The 17,113-nt window shown below is 37.5% G+C and overlaps 1 protein-coding gene across 1 annotated transcript in view; it reads left to right on the forward strand.

The window, feature by feature from the left end:
- Positions 1-17,113, forward strand: part of LOC139700247 (ATP-binding cassette sub-family G member 1-like) — a 108,196-nt gene that overhangs the window by 76,232 nt on the left and 14,851 nt on the right. The window contains exons 2-5 of the mRNA XM_071598869.1: positions 10,704-10,821; positions 11,657-11,846; positions 13,987-14,132; positions 16,169-16,410. Coding sequence (XP_071454970.1) covers positions 10,704-10,821; positions 11,657-11,846; positions 13,987-14,132; positions 16,169-16,410 — 696 coding nt within the window. The remainder of the gene's footprint in view (positions 1-10,703; positions 10,822-11,656; positions 11,847-13,986; positions 14,133-16,168; positions 16,411-17,113) is intronic.

The following is a 17,113-nucleotide window of genomic DNA, read 5'->3' on the forward strand; positions in this document are numbered from 1 at the left end:
AAACATTTATTACAAACAAGCAAATGGTAGACAATTGAAATAAATTTGACAACAATATCTCATGGAAATTATATTGCCAATACCTTTTAATATTGTAAAAGTGGGTAGGAGACCATCGGGAGGAAAAGATACGCAACATTTTTGTCAGGAGAAAATTACCTTTTTTTTAATCGAGTAACACTAGTTGTTCTGCCTTTTTCTGGTAACTTGTTCAAAAATCTAATGCCTAAGATGAAAGTGAAAGAGATCAAATATTTAACCCTCAAATAACCTGCTGGAGTCAGAATTTTTAGTTTCCTTTATAGGTTCAAGCATTGAGATAACTTCAGTTAACTTCTGAAATGCGTGAGCACCATTTCAATTCAGAATCTTCTTCGATGTCCAATTAGCTTGCTTAGTTCTGATCCTCTCCCTGAGACTTCAAATTAAGTTTTGGCTTTTGCCTGTCTTCAGTCATCTGTCATCAATAAGAGACATCGCCCCAATATAATCGCAAGCTTCTTTGGGCAATCTGCGTGTTGTACCAGTTCAAATGTTACAGTCGATTTAGCTAAAAATAGAATAGGCCCTGATACTGAAACCGGAGGGACACCATATCTCACATTCAGTATGTTTCACTGCTAAATATAACAATCACGCTCTGTCTTCTGTCTCGCAGATCGCACTTAATGAGCACCAGTTACAGCCGTCGAACCCTATAGTTTATTTTTGGTTTTATAATGGCTAAGGTAGATTGCGAACTGCGATCGTTGAATAGGATTTTAACACTTTGTCTCAATCCATCAATCAATGACAATAGAACTTTCATAAGGAGCGAACTGATTTCGACTCAGGGTTTTTCCCCACCCTCGCTGCCCAACGAAATTCATACAGGAAATTGCACAACTATCCCCACCCCTCAAATGATCTCACCTCTCTCTCATCTCCCCCGATATCTGCTTCAATTTCAAGTTGAATGCGTGCAATTAATCCAGCGACTTGGACCCGAGCTCTACAAAGTCTGCCCCAAAAAAGTAGAATAAATCTGGGAAAAACTATTATTGCGGATCAAAGTACAAATTAGTGACATTCTTCATTGGAGCACATGTATCGACACACCAATACCAAGTGCACTCACCAGTTGTGGTCTACTTCCTGGAAGGCGTCGACGGGATTCTCGCTCTGGCACCTAGTCACGGCCTCTTCGGTTCCAAAATGGTACTCAAAGGGGTTAATACTTCGGCCGTACTCCATGACCCGTGTCTCGTCACCCGTAACCATATATTCTAAAAAATTCGCATCACTTTCACAGTGGTCCAAGAGGTCCAAGGCAAGATTGTCACACAAGTCACAGTCATCCGACAGCACCTTGGCACGCACCTTTCTCATGGACAAATATTCTGTAATAATGCAATGCACTGTGGTTTTCAGAATATTATATCTCTTCTACTAACATTCTGACACTCGGGGGTCAATCAGCATTGAGTCTCACTTTTTGCATGTTTTCATCGTAGTGGAAGGGCATTCATCATCGCCAACCTCCTCGTTACCCGTGTCCCAGAACATCCTGTGCAGAAGAAGAAAACCGTCACTTGGGACATTCCTCCATCCTCATAAGCACCCTTAGTCCATGGTCACCGAACCCAATTTTTCAATTTTAATTCACACTTGTATCGCATACATTTGCTCCGTGGAAAGCTCCATTACATTGCTCCATCGTGAATTCGTAAGCGCATATAATGGCTCCATCGTGAATTCGTGACGTGACCATCGAACGGGGGTCCAGCGACCCGCACGCTGTAAATGCCCACGGTTGGCAACCGATGAGGGTTGCGTTGCTTTCCCGAGATCTCCCATTACCTTTCCCACCCCAAATCACCCCACTCCAGCCATCTGGACCGGTGGCTAGTTCATCATCCTGCTTATTTTTGGTACTGTCCCTGGATGATAGAAAAAAGAGTGTTAAGTGTTTCGTCCATTGGGGCGGTTCCTCGGCATCGCTGCAAAAAGTAAACAAACTCCCACAGCGACGACACTCATGACTTAAGAAAATTCGATAGAAAAGATTGTTAACGAGGAAACGCAACAGTAGTCAAGGTTAGTACGTATCATCATGGCGAATGCCTTTTGTGCAGGCAAATGGGAATTTCCAGTCTTTCGAAACTTGGGCGGTGCGAGAGCAGAGATAGCGTGCATGTGAATGAAGGAAGGTGGGCGTAAGTGCCCTGGGAAGTTGATTCCAAGTACATATCGGATTGTATTCCTTCTCGATGTAACTCTCTTCCCTGTCTCTCTCTCTGCCCCTCGCAGGCCCATGAGGGACGACGCCCTCTCCCTTCTGGAGATACGATTACTCCTTTCAAACATTTTCCCCTTATCTTTATCTTATATGATGTGCTCACCGCAAATGCCCTTCGTGGACATATACGCGACCCTACTCAGGCAAATGGATCAACGGTAGAGTCCCTCAACGGAGATTTCAGTTCCTTCCAAAGGCAGGATGGACCTCGAAGGATTCCTCATCGGGGAAAAAAATCTTTGTTCCTCTCTGCGTTTGGTTAATTTCGTCGGAATTCGCGACGCTTTGAAGTTTAGCTGTGGTGTCCCACTGATGATGTAAAATTTCCCTCACGCACAACTCTTGAGCTTTTCAATTGTTTCTAAAACGGCCGACCCACTTCTCTCCTCGATTCTAACCCCACTCTTTTTGTGTTCAACACTTGTGCTGACGGGGAAACATTTCGGCCAATAGGAGACGCCGTATTGGGAAGGTTGGGGGGATCATGAAGGTGAGGTGAGCGATAAAGGGCGAGGGAGGGAGACAGGCTCGAACGACAAAGGCAGGAAACGCGAGCATTGAAAGAGGCCGCTGGTATAATGGGAAAGGCGTTAGGTAATCCTTCCTCATACTCTATTAGGAAGTGCGAGAGAATTTCTATTCATCGAAGCTCGAATGGGTAATAGTAGTTGTTAAATGTTTGACGCTTACTTCTTCATATTTTATTACCATTAAAATGCACCATTCCCTTTTAAAAGTGAGACTTGGATTCATGAAAAAATAACTACTCCACTGGCCTTGCCTTTACCGCTTGTACCTTTTCCAGTACACTGTTTAAATCTTTTTTGGCATATAAACCTGTAATGCAACCGTATCTCCTTTTTGCCCCAAACCTTAAAAGATGATAATTTGGGTAGATGATTTTAGTTTATCGGCGATGCGTTCTCTTTATTTACGGTTTTCCCTTGTTAATTTTAATTGCAGTTTTTTCTCATTTGTAACTCATAAAGCCACCAACCCGTTTTTCTTAATATCCAATCGCCAAGACTCGTTTCTGATACAGAGTTACACAGGCATCTAGTTATAGGCACGTCGCAGTCATTAGTGTTTAAAAGTTGGCTTTAACCTCGTGGACTGTGGCGCCTCGCGCACGACTACGAATGCCTGTGACATTGTATGTTGTGCGGTATTTCGTCACAACATCTTGTTCCTTTAAAAGCCACAAAAATTTCAAAGTTTAAGAGGACACCTCGCCTGGCTAAAGCACTTGACCGGATATTGAGGGATCTGGGTTCGAATCCCGGTCAAGGCAAATGATTTTTACACTCTGAAATTGTTGTATTAAACTTAAACTTTCCAGACAATGTTTTATTGTACTCCCCGCTTCGGAATACCAACCAACCGTCCTGGTGAAGTGCCGATGACCCAATAATTTAATCGTTGATGGAGAGTAACCTGAAATGGTTTATCAATTGAATGGCGGCTTACCTTTGTTCAACGTTTCAATATGGTGGCCATAATACGTTTAAGACAGCGTTCGTGACTGCTCTCCTCATTTTTACGATTGTCCTCGAACGACTTGCAGAAATCCACTTGACAATCGATAGTTTAAGTTTCTTAAGAATTAAGAATTCTCAACCCAGTACGTTTTTTTCTCTTTCGGAATACCAGAATGAGCTTCCGGCGACTCGGGAGAATTGTGCACGAGAAGGAGGTTTACAATCGCGGGAAACCGGTGTTCAATGCGGTGTTGGTCGGGCTGAGTCGTCGAAGGACTGCTCCGAAGGATCCCATTCCTTAAAGAAACTCACGAGCTTTAGTTTTTAGCACAGGACATTGTTTTAAAATACTTAAGCATTTAAAAGGAGTCCATGAAAATTCAGAATAATGACGAAATCTAATTAAATTTAAATAATAACGTAACACATAACTATGAAATTGGCCCAAAGATTGTGTAGTAAAATATTTAACAAAATTAAACATGCGGCAAAAAACTTCCCAGGGGTGAGAGAAAGGCTTACTTTTCCTATCCTTACGATAATTGATGGAGACGAAATTCAAGTATATCAATTAAGGTACCCTGACCGATCAAGTGGTCACCGCTAAACAGTACAGCTGAGGTACAATTTTGAATTTTAGAAAGGGAAAAATTGCAGGCATTGAGCAACTTATCACACTCAATTTCGTACACGATATGACTGAATTTTGTGCAAAATCAAACATACTGACAATAGTAACAGATATTTACATATTATGACTTTTTATGAATATGACTTTACGGACATCAGTAATAAATAAATCGTGTGAAATAATTGTTAAAATTGAACCCACGGAAATATTTTGATTTTGAGTTCTTCAGAACAATTTCCCTCCGGAAAACTCCCTCAAAACATAACAATCGCCGGATAACGTGGTTCGTTTTAGGATTGAGCCTTGGAATGTGAAGTCACTCTGGGAATTGGTCAGGTTGGATTTTTTTACGGGTAGATATGCGTAGAATGAGGTTATATATATATATATATATATATATATATATATATATATATATATATATATATATATATATATATATAGGTATATATATAGGTTATATATATATATATATATATATATATATATATATATATATATACTGCTGACTGGAGGGTCCCGGGTTCGATTCCCGGGCAACGCTGCAGCTCCACCGAAGCTAAAGTGATTTTTTGGGTACCAGGTCTTCCTGGGAAACCATAACTGGCCCCCCTACCCTGATGTGTGAATTTTCACACGCCGTATAGGGCTTAGTACTGGGTGATCTCTATCATCACCTACAATACCGACCTTCGGGTTGATTACTGTGTTTATGGTTTTATGGTTATATATATATATATATATATATATATATGATATTTATATATATATATAATAATACATATATATATATGTATATATATATATATATATATATATATATATATATATATATATATATATGTAACCTCAATGTGCGATGTGAGCGAAGAGAAATGCTTCCTGTGATGCAGTGAAAGGATCATGACGATATTTACACATTCTGGAGAGGAACAACCTATCCTAATGTAATCTAATGTAAGCATTGAAATAGCGTGATCCTTTTTAAAACGTGATATATAAAAAATAAATAATGATAATTTATGGCATAAAGTTAATTATCTCCTTAGGCTGCCTGAATATGCTAATTGCAGCAGAAACGAACCTCTTTTTTCGGCGATTCTTAGGAATTCGACCTTAAAAAGATCGGTTTGGTGATCGCAGGTTTTATGCTTAGCAAAATTTGGATTTAAAAAAATGAAAATGAGCCCGAACATACAGAGAGCGCATCACGAATAAACGAAACACATCGACCCGGATCATCATCTGCGAAGCTTAGGGACAAAACAGCAAGATACGATAGCAGTACAATTTTACATGCCAAAAAAAAGGCTTAAAAAAATGGAACTGTTAAATGTACGGGTGGTCAACACAAGACCAGTGCAGTAATTACTTTTTTTTACGAATCCAAGTTCTCTCTTTTCAAAAACTGAGAGAAAAAGTCAGTCCCTTGAAAAATTTTCCCGTTAATAGCTGTTGAGTTCGATCGGTTAAAATGAACTCAAAGGAAAACAAAGTTTATGAAAGTTGTAAATAAATCAGCACGATAGGATTGGAAATAAAACCGCTAAGCACGAAACAAGTCCTTCGTCATCATTTTTTATCTGGTGCGAAAGGAGACAAGCAGTGATACAGTGAGAAGATCCAGCGTCGAATTGCTAATCACTGCAGTAATCGAGAAGCTTCATCCATTGCAGATGATCGGAAACCCGCAGTTGGCGCATCCCGGTGCTTGAAGAACGATTAACCCTACTCCAGACTTTGACGATGCTTCTAAATGGCGATATAAATCAAATGACTGATTTTTCGCACAGCATCACAGCAAATGGCCACCGGGTTAGCAACGAAAAAGTTTCCATCTGATACTCGCGGTACCGTCCAGTTCCACCGACGATCAGTTTTGAATATTGCGGGACAATTTCAATTAGTCATCAGCCAATCGTGTCTTTAACTGCGGTTACTTGCAACATAATCACATATCTAGATGAGTAATGCGTAAAATCAATGAAAGAAACATTCATCAACCCTACCGTATCCGTTTGTGTGTGAATCGTATGGTAGATGGAAGTGGAGAACGAAGTAATTGGATAGATTAGCTTCCAATGAAAAGCGTATAATTCTTTTGGTTTAAAAAAAGTTTATGACGCCCGTAATTGAGTTTGATATTAATACAGGGTTCGTCCGGAAAATAAGTGTACTGAGCTCAGGAAAAAAAATTTATTACACTTTTACATATCTTAAGCTAATATTCCTCAAAATAGGACCCTTGTGAGTCGATACACTTGTTCCAGCGGCGTTCCCATTCCTGGAACGCTCCCGCGAAGGCATCATCGGGAACCTCTCGAAGACACGTCGTCGACCTCTTCTCTGCCCTCCACGAACATCTTGTGCCACCGAAAGATCATGTTTCTGGACATGGCTGACTCCCCGTAAGCCTGGTTAATCATACCGACAGTTTCGGTAGACGATTTCCCAAGCTTTACCGCAAATTTGATGGAATAACGCTGCTCCAAAAACTTCGGCATCGCGTTCCGTGACGTGGGTCGAAGCGTGGAGGTTCGCGTTAACAGAGCTCCTCACTACACCACAGCTCAGAGCCGACTGCCTTTTTCAGCGTCGCTTGCCAGCATACCCCCCTCCAATCGCAGCCCGTCAGAGCGGTGCTGGGCGCGCCTGGAGCGGCGGGAAAAAAATCAGTAGTCAGTACACTTATTTTCCGGACGAACCCTGTAGATCATGCGATTCTTCGGTAAATCCTCAGCGTAGCCTGTTTATCTTTGCTTCATTTGCTTCTGAATACGAGTGAACTCCACGAAACCCGAGGCAACCAAGCTTGAACTCGAGACAATAAGTTTAGGAGCATAAAACATATAATTTCTCATGGAGACCTAATATTTTTTAGACCAAAGCGCGCTCATTTATGTAACAATATGGGAATCACTCCCTACATAACATCCCATCGGGCCGATTGACAAACTGCATTGCGTGTGGAGAGCAAATTAGGATTTACTTTCCGAATTCCACCTATTGCCACCTAATTGATTTTTTTGTCACACAATGATGATTTTTTTCTTTCTTTCTGTGGACAAATAATGTCTTCTAAGGGCAAATATAAGATCAATGAGTGGAGTAAGGTCCGCCGTAGTCTGGTGAAGTGTGACGTGAGGTAGGGTGAAAGTTAAATCGAGAGACGTTCCCTCTGAAGGTGCGTGAATTTTGCGCAAAAAACGGAAAGAAATAAACAAAATAAGCAGCTCATAGCTTATGGATGCGTCGATGAATTCATTGACCTTTTGGCATTCATTTCAATATAACCTTGGAGGAAAACGTAGCGGTGGTGACAAATAATCGGGGGTTTGGTTGACAGTTTTGGGCAGAAGCGTGATATATTGGGGATTAAGGTTTGAAAAGACCAAAGCACAGGGGACGTAATATTTGGAAAGCACAGTTGTTAATCTTTCGGGGAAAGTCAGCAAAGGAAACAATACCTTATTATGGAAGAAAAAACAATTCACCAGTCCCACGCAGGACTGCAGTAATACGTAACTCACAAAGGAAGGAAAGTTTGACGAAACGAAGGTCATTTTTTTTCGTCAGTCGAGAATTGTCCGATCGAGGGGTGAAGTTTTCTAATTTAATTTTTTGCAGTTCGATTACACAATCACCACAAAGGTTAGTCAATCTCTCTCCGAAAGGCAAGCGATGAAGAGCTTTAACCTTCCGCTGTGGAGAAAAAAGATAAGCGATAGATGCGCTACCGGCAGGCGCAAAACTCGATGACACAGCGTCGCCTTCAAGAATAGAAGCACGAGGATTCACTGGATTCAAACATTAACTGTGTCGTGAGCTCGTAATGGTGTCATGGACGAATCGGCTAGAAAGCTGCTTTGGTTTTGAGTCTCGGTTCACGGTCAGGCAACCTGCCGCCACTCTTGCGCTTCGGAAATTCGCACTTCGCCCGAGAGACCCGGAGCATGCGAACGAACCCGGAATAGAGGCATCCTTTCACTCGTGTTCGGTCACTAACCGATCACCGTCCAGCTTCCATGGTCACGGCCAGTATAGCAGGAGAAGTATCACCTTTCCGAAAGGACTGAAGGCTTCTTTCTCGTTGCGTTGTCATATAAAGCCCATGAAAGAAAATGGTCGATTCATGTCGATAAATCAGAATAATCGAAGTCTTTAAAACTTGCCGTGCCGTTTCGGTTTTTTTCTCAAATTATGAAAAAATTGTATTGCAGTTTTTTGCCAATAACTTACGGGAAAATTCACAAACAGCTACTGGCTTCTAATTACCATGAAATCATTCTGGTGGAGAAATTAAAAATTTCAGCATTTCAGGGGAACCTATTAGAAATTTGATTTAAAGGTAGGAGATTGGTTTTCAAGTAAAATGACGTTTTCCCGAGGTAATACTGAGAGTCTGGTAATTAATCTTTGTGCCACAGTGGTATTTGGAGGTCTGATGACAAAAAAAAGAATGCAGTTTGAAAGGGAAGACTATTTCTCTTTGAAAGTCCTTACTTAGAAAATGACAATTCCACTTACATGGACTTTTCAATCAATCTAGTTCTAACGCGAAGTTTTTTTCACCCAATATGTAGTCTGATAGCCTTCACTGTTTGGCTCATCATTTCTGTTACCTTGATGGTTGTACAAGAAATATTAATTTTTTTAAATATTCCTTTAGTTTCTTTAAAGCGAGGGAGTAGCAGGAACAGGATAGAGGAGGTTGGACGGCATGGGGAGAGGAAGGAAGTACACGGAGATGAAGAGGCGCTTATTGTAAAATAGGATGTAGGGTTGGTTTTTTAGAAGAGGCAAGGGAATTTTTGCTGTACCGTTTGGTAGCCTATGCCCATCCAAAACCTACCTTAACCGGTAGATTACCTATAAAAATAATTTATTTAATTACTGCTAGAACTCGGTCAGCTATAGCGTCCTAGTTACGATGATTCATGCGTCAAATTCTCAATTTGCTACCGTTTTCTTCTCTTGTTAAATAATAATATCGGCAATATATTGCTATTGTTAATCTTAAGTAAAAATTTTGTCAAGATAAGAAGCTAATCAATTAATGTAAGTGATCAATTTAAGTGCATAATTTTGTAAAATTCTACTCTTTAAATAAAGATTTACCTTCTGAGGAAGGTGCCTTATGTGCATTCTATAAATTAACATTTCACTCCCACAGGGAGTCGACTTTGAACAAAAAGTGGGAGTTGGAGGTTGAAAGTTGAGGGGAGTCATGCTAAAATGAATGTGAAGGGGTGGCTGAGAAGGAAACAGGCTGGTTCCCTCTCAATAGCAGGCACCCCATTTACTAGTGGACAATATTTGTGCCACCATGAGCATTCACCGTTGGGAGGGGTTCTACCAGCAGATTCAATTGACCTTGAGCAGTCAAATGTCTTTATTTCTGGAATTCTTATTGAAGTTCAGGGTACATTTGAAAAGTTAAGCCTCAGTTGTCATTTGATCAGTATTTTATTTGCTCATTCTCTTCTCATACACCTCTGTAAGTACTATACAAGTGTAATGCATTAAATCTGAATTTAGGCATGGTTCGAGGGACTAGTTTCATCTTTTGATGGGAAAATGGCAGATTCACAGCTCCCCATATGCTACTGAACATACATGTATACAATATGTATGTCCATATTGAAGTCAACTACACTGTGGCAAACTTCTTGTGAGTGTAATCTCAAATACGAGAAATAATTTATAATGCCAAACTGGGCAAGAATTTGCCTTAATCTTATCATATAAATGATTTTGAATGGGATCGTTATTATTTAGGGGATGTGGTAGTCTAGTGGGTAGAGTGTCAGAGGCTCTGGGCACCCTCAGTTTCACCCAAGCGGTGTGATTTTTTGGGTACCATCTCTTCCTTCTCGGATTACTGCAGACAGCACAGGAAATAATAAACTGGCCCCTCTATCCTGATGTGCGAATTTCAAATTCTGTTGGGTTAAGTACTAGATTAGCTCTATCCTTACCTAGCAAATTGACTCTGGGATTAATAACTGTGATTGGTTGGGCCAGAAACAAAATTCAGTTGCAGAAAAATAAACTTTAAAATTTTATATTTTTTCCATGGTTATTTTGCTGCTTTGACGGTGATAATTTCATTGGCAATTTCATTTCAATTCATCATAATTTCATTCACAATAACACAAGAATATTAAGTAAATCCAATTAGGTCAAAATGAAGGAACCTAGAAAACCCTTGTGACATAAAAAAAGGAATACTGTAGACCATGAACTGTTAACCTTTATTATTCTCTAAATTTATGGTAAAAAATATTGTTTTCATTGGGATTTTGTTTCTTTTAAGGCCATAAACTCATCCTTCGAAACATCAGTGGAATATTTCGCTCTGGACAACTAACAGCCATTATTGGACCGTCTGGATCTGGAAAATCAACCCTGCTCAATGTTCTTGCTGGCTACAAGTATGTTGATGGCTCCTTTTCTATAGTCAGTATTTTCAAAGCTTTATTTTTTATCATTTGTATATTCTTGCGACATAGAGTAAAGATATTTTTCTGATCTGATTAGTGGCAGGATAACATTCTCACTAAATATACCGGAAGATGCCAGTTCAATTCCCACCTGGGAGGGTTCTCTTTCGCCAAGGGCCTGGTTGCTTGTGATTATCTTTTTTGTTTATAATTCTATACAACAGTCATAATTGTCTGGTTTTCAGTTATTTTTATGTAAATAAGTATATACGATGATATTTTTACTATCGCAATTCTGATACTTCATATTTGTGCAATTGGCATCTTCCTTGCTTTGGAACTAATTCTCAGTTGATTGAGTTAAATGCTCTTCGATATTGATAACCCTTCATTTGCATGTATAGATATCAATATTAGTTTCTTAGCAGTGTTGGTTGGTAATATTTTTATCAATGACCTGTTTTACCGACTGACCTTTTACTCATTACACTGTGGCTTGGCAGTGAAAGATTAGCTTTTTCTGTGCATTCCTACTAATAAAAAAATGACTTGTGTTAAGGTCTTATTTAAACAATTAAATACATATTTATTGATTGGTTTTATAAAGATTTGATGAGATCACTGGTTACACGATAATAATACAGAACCAGGACCGGGAGTACAATAATAACTATATCAAAAAAAGTGTCACTAGTGACTACAGAAATTCAATCAAAATACTCATTACAAATTAATTGCTTGATCTGAATTCCAATATGAGAAGGTAGTGATGTAACCCAATTATATGATCCTCATAATCCCTTTCAATTAAATTTTTGACCTTCAGGTGTGGAGGAGCAACGGGCTGTGTGAATACAAATGGTTATCCTCGAAATCTGAGCAAGTTCCGGAAGCTGTCTCGATATATTATGCAAGAAGATAAGCTGCAGTGCCATATATCAGTCTGGGAAGCTTTGAGAACTGCTGCAGATCTCAAGTTGGGAAGCCAACTCTCAAATTTAGAAAAGGATAGAACAGTGAGTACCTCTTCTCTTTATTTTCCCGATTATTGAGCATTTGCAATCTGTGATTTCATTCAGCCAAATGAAATTAAGTCAGTAAGAATACCTCAGCTTTGCGTCTTGCAACATTGAAATTTGAAGTGAAATAAGTGTATATCCTTAAACTTTTATATTCTAAAAAGTGTGGATTTCACATTTATATTCTTAAACTGTGATTTTGAGTTATAATTAGCCTTTAGTTGTAAAATTAAAAAAAGTAAATAAATATTTATTGAAATATTTATAAAAATAATGAATAAATATTTCTGTTGACCTATCTTTTCCATATAAGGAGAATATGTGTGTGTTTTTTTTGCAATTAATTACATATTCATATCTGTATGATAAGAGTAGATGAATTTTTACTTTTATCCCTAAAAATCAGGTAACTGTGATGGTTTATATATCATGCATAGGATTTCTAAGTGCTTAAAACTTTTGTAAAATAAATAGTCAAAAATTATCCAAAAAAGTGAAATTATGGTAAAAATAAAGGAATTTCCAATAAAATTACAATAAATTGTCAAGATAAAATATTGATTGAATGGTTATGACTAGAAGGGATTATTTAGTTTCGGAAACTGATAGCACATGAAATTAATGGTACCACACTTCAACATGGAGGTCTTCTTTCTTTGGAGTGTCCAATCAGCTTATAACAAAACAATTTAAAGAACCCAGGTGCAAGTGAAAATGATCACAGGACTCAGGCATGCTGAATGGATGGAGCTGATAAAATTCCCTTACCTTTCCCATCAATTTATCCAATGCCAGAAATTCATGAGTTTTCCCTTTTGAAAAATTATTTTTTTCCTTTGATCTATAAACAAAGCATATCCCTAATTTATCAAAATAGTTTTCTGCTTAAGTCCTGACAGTACATAAAGATGGAAATGTGACATTACAAATGGTCAGTATCTACTATACTCCTAGCATTTCAATTCAGATAACTTATTAATTTCTCTGCAATTTGACATGTCTGATTGTTGCAAAAGGTCAGTTACCATCAATTAAGTGATAAAGTCAATCCTTTCATATCATCATTCTTTCAATTTTAATCTAGACCTCAAATAAATTATCTCAAACCTAGAGAGGGGTTTTGAAGGTAAGGGCACTGGATTATTTCCAATTTCAAGGAACTATTTTGTATTTTCTCTGAATCAGCATATTCTTATAACTTCCCTGCTTTACTTATTATGACTTCTCTTCTCTTCTATGATCTTCAGGCTTCTGTAACCATTCTTCTATTCTCTACAGTGGACCATTTGAGAAGTTTTTCAACAGGCATCACTCATATGTATCCACAATTATTATCACAGGCAGAGACAATCTAATCATCCATGAATTCACTTTTTTCCTGGATGCCGTTGTTACTTGTTAGCACTTGCCTGACACCAATATTACAATTATGATTGGCATGGAAGTGGGAACAGATGTAAATGCCTATGACAGCCACACAATATGAGCCAGCCAACACCAATAATTCGCAATCTAATAGTCCTGGCTTAGAAGATGAGTGGATATATTTTAGAGAACAAAGCAATTAGAGCAATTAGGAAACAAGGTGCCTGCATTTGGCAGTTCAGGAGGAGATAAATTGGCCATAAGCTTATGGAAAGCCAAAAGAATTAAAAGTGTAAAATTCATCCGGATTGGATAGAGCTAACTCTCCTATGGATTGTAAAATTGAATTGATAGAATAACAATGATGATGTAATAGCTATTGGAAAAATTTAATCACCTCATGAAGATGAATTCAGTGGCATGGTGAGGCCCTAAAATCTATACATTCAGGCCTAACAATTTTGCTGCTCATTGCTAACTTAGTTGACACTTTTGCACACCCTCCTCCCTATATCCATCTCCTTCAGTTCTTCAGATTCCATGTTTTCCTCCGCTTCAGATTCCTCCTGTTCCTCCCTCTACAAAATTTCACATTTGTCATATTGCCATTTTCATGTTATGCTGAAATCTAATCAATGTATTTACCTTAAAAATTTCTCATTTGTCAGTAGATGGCATGTGTAATTTTTAGATGCAGCCCTGAGATATGTTCAAAGCCATCGTTAATTTAGGCGTAGTAAATTGAAATATAAGACTTTTTCTTTACTTTCAGCTGGATGAAATCATAATGTGCCTTCGACTGCAAAAATGCAGGGATACGCGAACTCAAAATTTGTCTGGTGGTGAGAGGAAGAGACTATCAATAGCACTAGAGCTGGTGGACAATCCTCCTGTTATCTTTTTGGATGAACCAACTACGTACGTTATCCTGCACTACAGAATTAGAAGTTTAAAGTCCTGAAATTATGGATGATTAATAGTTAACATGATATTATTATATATAGGCAATAAAATAAAAAAGTACTGATTTATTTTTCTTTGAAAATCCTCATACATCAATTTGAATCTCCAAATATACTGCTCATACTTATCCAAATTATATTCTAAATTGTGTTTTAGGCCCATATGACCACAATTTTAATGCAGTGAAAAATTAAAATATGTTTTAAAGCCTTAGAAGTCCATTTGGTTTTTGGCTAATCAAAGAATAATTTTGTTCCTGGAAAATTGTTTTAATCCAAAAAAATATGGGAGAAATCTGGTATCTGAATGCATCAAAATTCTGACCACAACATTAAAACATCCCCTTGCATTATTAATTCTTATATGCTACCAAAATGTATACTGTTTTAAATTCTTTATTTGGAACACCTATGTTTTTTATTTCTTAAAAAATTACTGTAGGAATGACACACTTCAACATGTACCTTGAATGAGCATACTCAATTTCAAGTATGATCATGGCTTTGTTAATTTTTAAGGCACTGCATTGATCTATTTTAGTTTGTAATGTAACAAAAATTATAATTACATGATTGCATCTTTAGTTATTTGTGAGGGCATGTGACCCTTGCAATTTTTACTGTCATTACTGCATGAGTGAAGATCCAAGGTGATCAAAAAACTTTTAGACTTCATTCCATAACTATATTTCCACTACAAATAATAAGATACTTGATTTTTGTGAAATGTGCTTTATATAATACTAATCTCATAAACTACTACAAGACCATGACTCCACCTTATTGAAAGTCTAGATTGCCCCTATACATGTGTGTGTGTGTGTGTGTGGATATTCATTAACTTGCAACTTGAAATTGGCATCTGTTACAGCCATGGTTGTTATAAATGAATAGAATTGTTCATTTATCATGGAATAGTTTCAGTAAGTGAAGTCTGAGACAAACCCATATACAGGGTGCGGTGCTTAGAACCGGACGAATTTCAATTTGAATTTCCCGCCATATTGTAGTTCGACTGGAGGTCACGATTGGCTTTCTTGAAATCCATAGGCATCTAGTAAATAGTGATAACTTTAAAATGGCCAAGATGTTTCGCACAAGTGCAGAGTACTAATTTAAGCACCACACCCTGTACACTAGCTTTTGAATATTTCTGCCATATTTATTAAAATGTTAACGACAAAATAAAGGTCATTAATGCAGCAGCTATCATGAATAAATGAGAAATTGAGAACAACTTCACATAAACGGCTGTAATGTGCCATCATATTATCATAATAATAATAATGATAATAATAATTTTATTGGACATTAAACAAAATAGTTTTGCAATAGTCTTCGTCATAGTGATACATAGTTTAGAGATTATGGTTACATAAACACATATTTAGATACAACGGGTAAATATCAACATTCTCAAAATACATTTGGTGAGACAAATGATTGTATGTCTATCATGGACCACACAATTTTTGACTCAAAAAACTCATTTACTGAGTAGAATGCTTTTTTAGTCAGCCAGTTCCAGATAACTTTCTTAAACTTGGGCACACTCACAACTTTAGCCTCAGAGGGCAATCTATTAAACAAACGAATTTTTAGAATATTGAAAGAATTGCATAGGATGAGACACTCCATCAGCTAGCTGCAACATAATTCACATTGATTGCCATTGCCTGTGAATTATTCTATACATTGGATAGGCTAATTTTTTAAAATTCAATTTTTTCATTGATTCATTCTCAATTATTATTTTTTCCTCAATTCAATATTAAAAAATAAACTCCTAAAAATTTTTGGTGTTAGTCATTCGTATTTTATTTTTTTTATTTTTTTAATTTTTTTTAATTTTTTTCCCCCTCCATGGAAAGGAGAATTCTCTTTTGAGTTGAGAAATGTTTGGTTTGCTTCCCCCAATGAATATACACTCATATTGAAAATTTGAGTTATTCTAGGGACATTTTTCATAATAATTTTTTCTATGCACTTCAGAGGGCTGGACGATTTGTCATCAGCGCAGTGCATCTCGCTCCTGCAGCAGCTCGCCAGAGGGGGACGCACCATCATATGTTCATTACACACACCAAGCGCACGTCTCTTTTCCACCTTTGACCATGTATACGTGGTTGCAGAAGGACAGTGTGCGTACACTGGTGCCCCTCAACAGATTGTTCCATTCCTGCAAAGAACACTATCTCTTGCCTGCCCTAAAACCTACAATCCAGCTGATTTTGGTAATTATAAATAACATGAATGTGACATCTTCATACATTGCTGGAGATGATTCAGATATATAATTATGTTACCTCCACTGCGGGTGTTCAATAAAGAGTAATCATATTTTTTTATCACCAAAATCTGACTTAATGCTATATTGTTTGCATAATTTTTAAAATATGGGTGGTACTAGTTTAATTGGTTGGACTCCATTACAGCAGCATCCATTTCATATTGAAGCATGTTCAGTTTTACAAAGAATTTGAAAATTTTAGATTATGTATGGTAACAAATTTCCAGCATTTTCTATTTCTTTGTTTTTTTTTTATAAATTTTTAGCCAGTTGATTAATTTTTCCATGCACATGGCATAGAAAGTTTTGCTAACAAGAAAAATCATATGATGTCAAAAAAGAATACTTGGTATTTCAACCCCACTAAGTTGAAAATAATATAAACCATCATATGCTGTGAGCAGCATCTGTCCACAGGATATTGCATATTTATTAGCATGCATTTCTTACAATATACCCGCAATAGGACTCCAAGCCATATCATGGTCCAGTGTTCCACAAACATTTAGTAAATATATTGAAATGAAATTATTGACTTTGGGCTCAGATGACCTGATTGTGTCTTGAAATAAATTGTGTGGAATTACAAAGTCAATAATTTAATTTCAAATTGTTTTGCAAATCATAAAGTTACTCCAGAGACAAAA

This window comes from Hetaerina americana, unplaced genomic scaffold (genome assembly GCF_022747635.1).
Source record: "Hetaerina americana unplaced genomic scaffold, ioHetAmer1.1.p SCAF_10, whole genome shotgun sequence".
NCBI classification, from domain to species: Eukaryota; Metazoa; Arthropoda; class Insecta; order Odonata; family Calopterygidae; genus Hetaerina; species Hetaerina americana.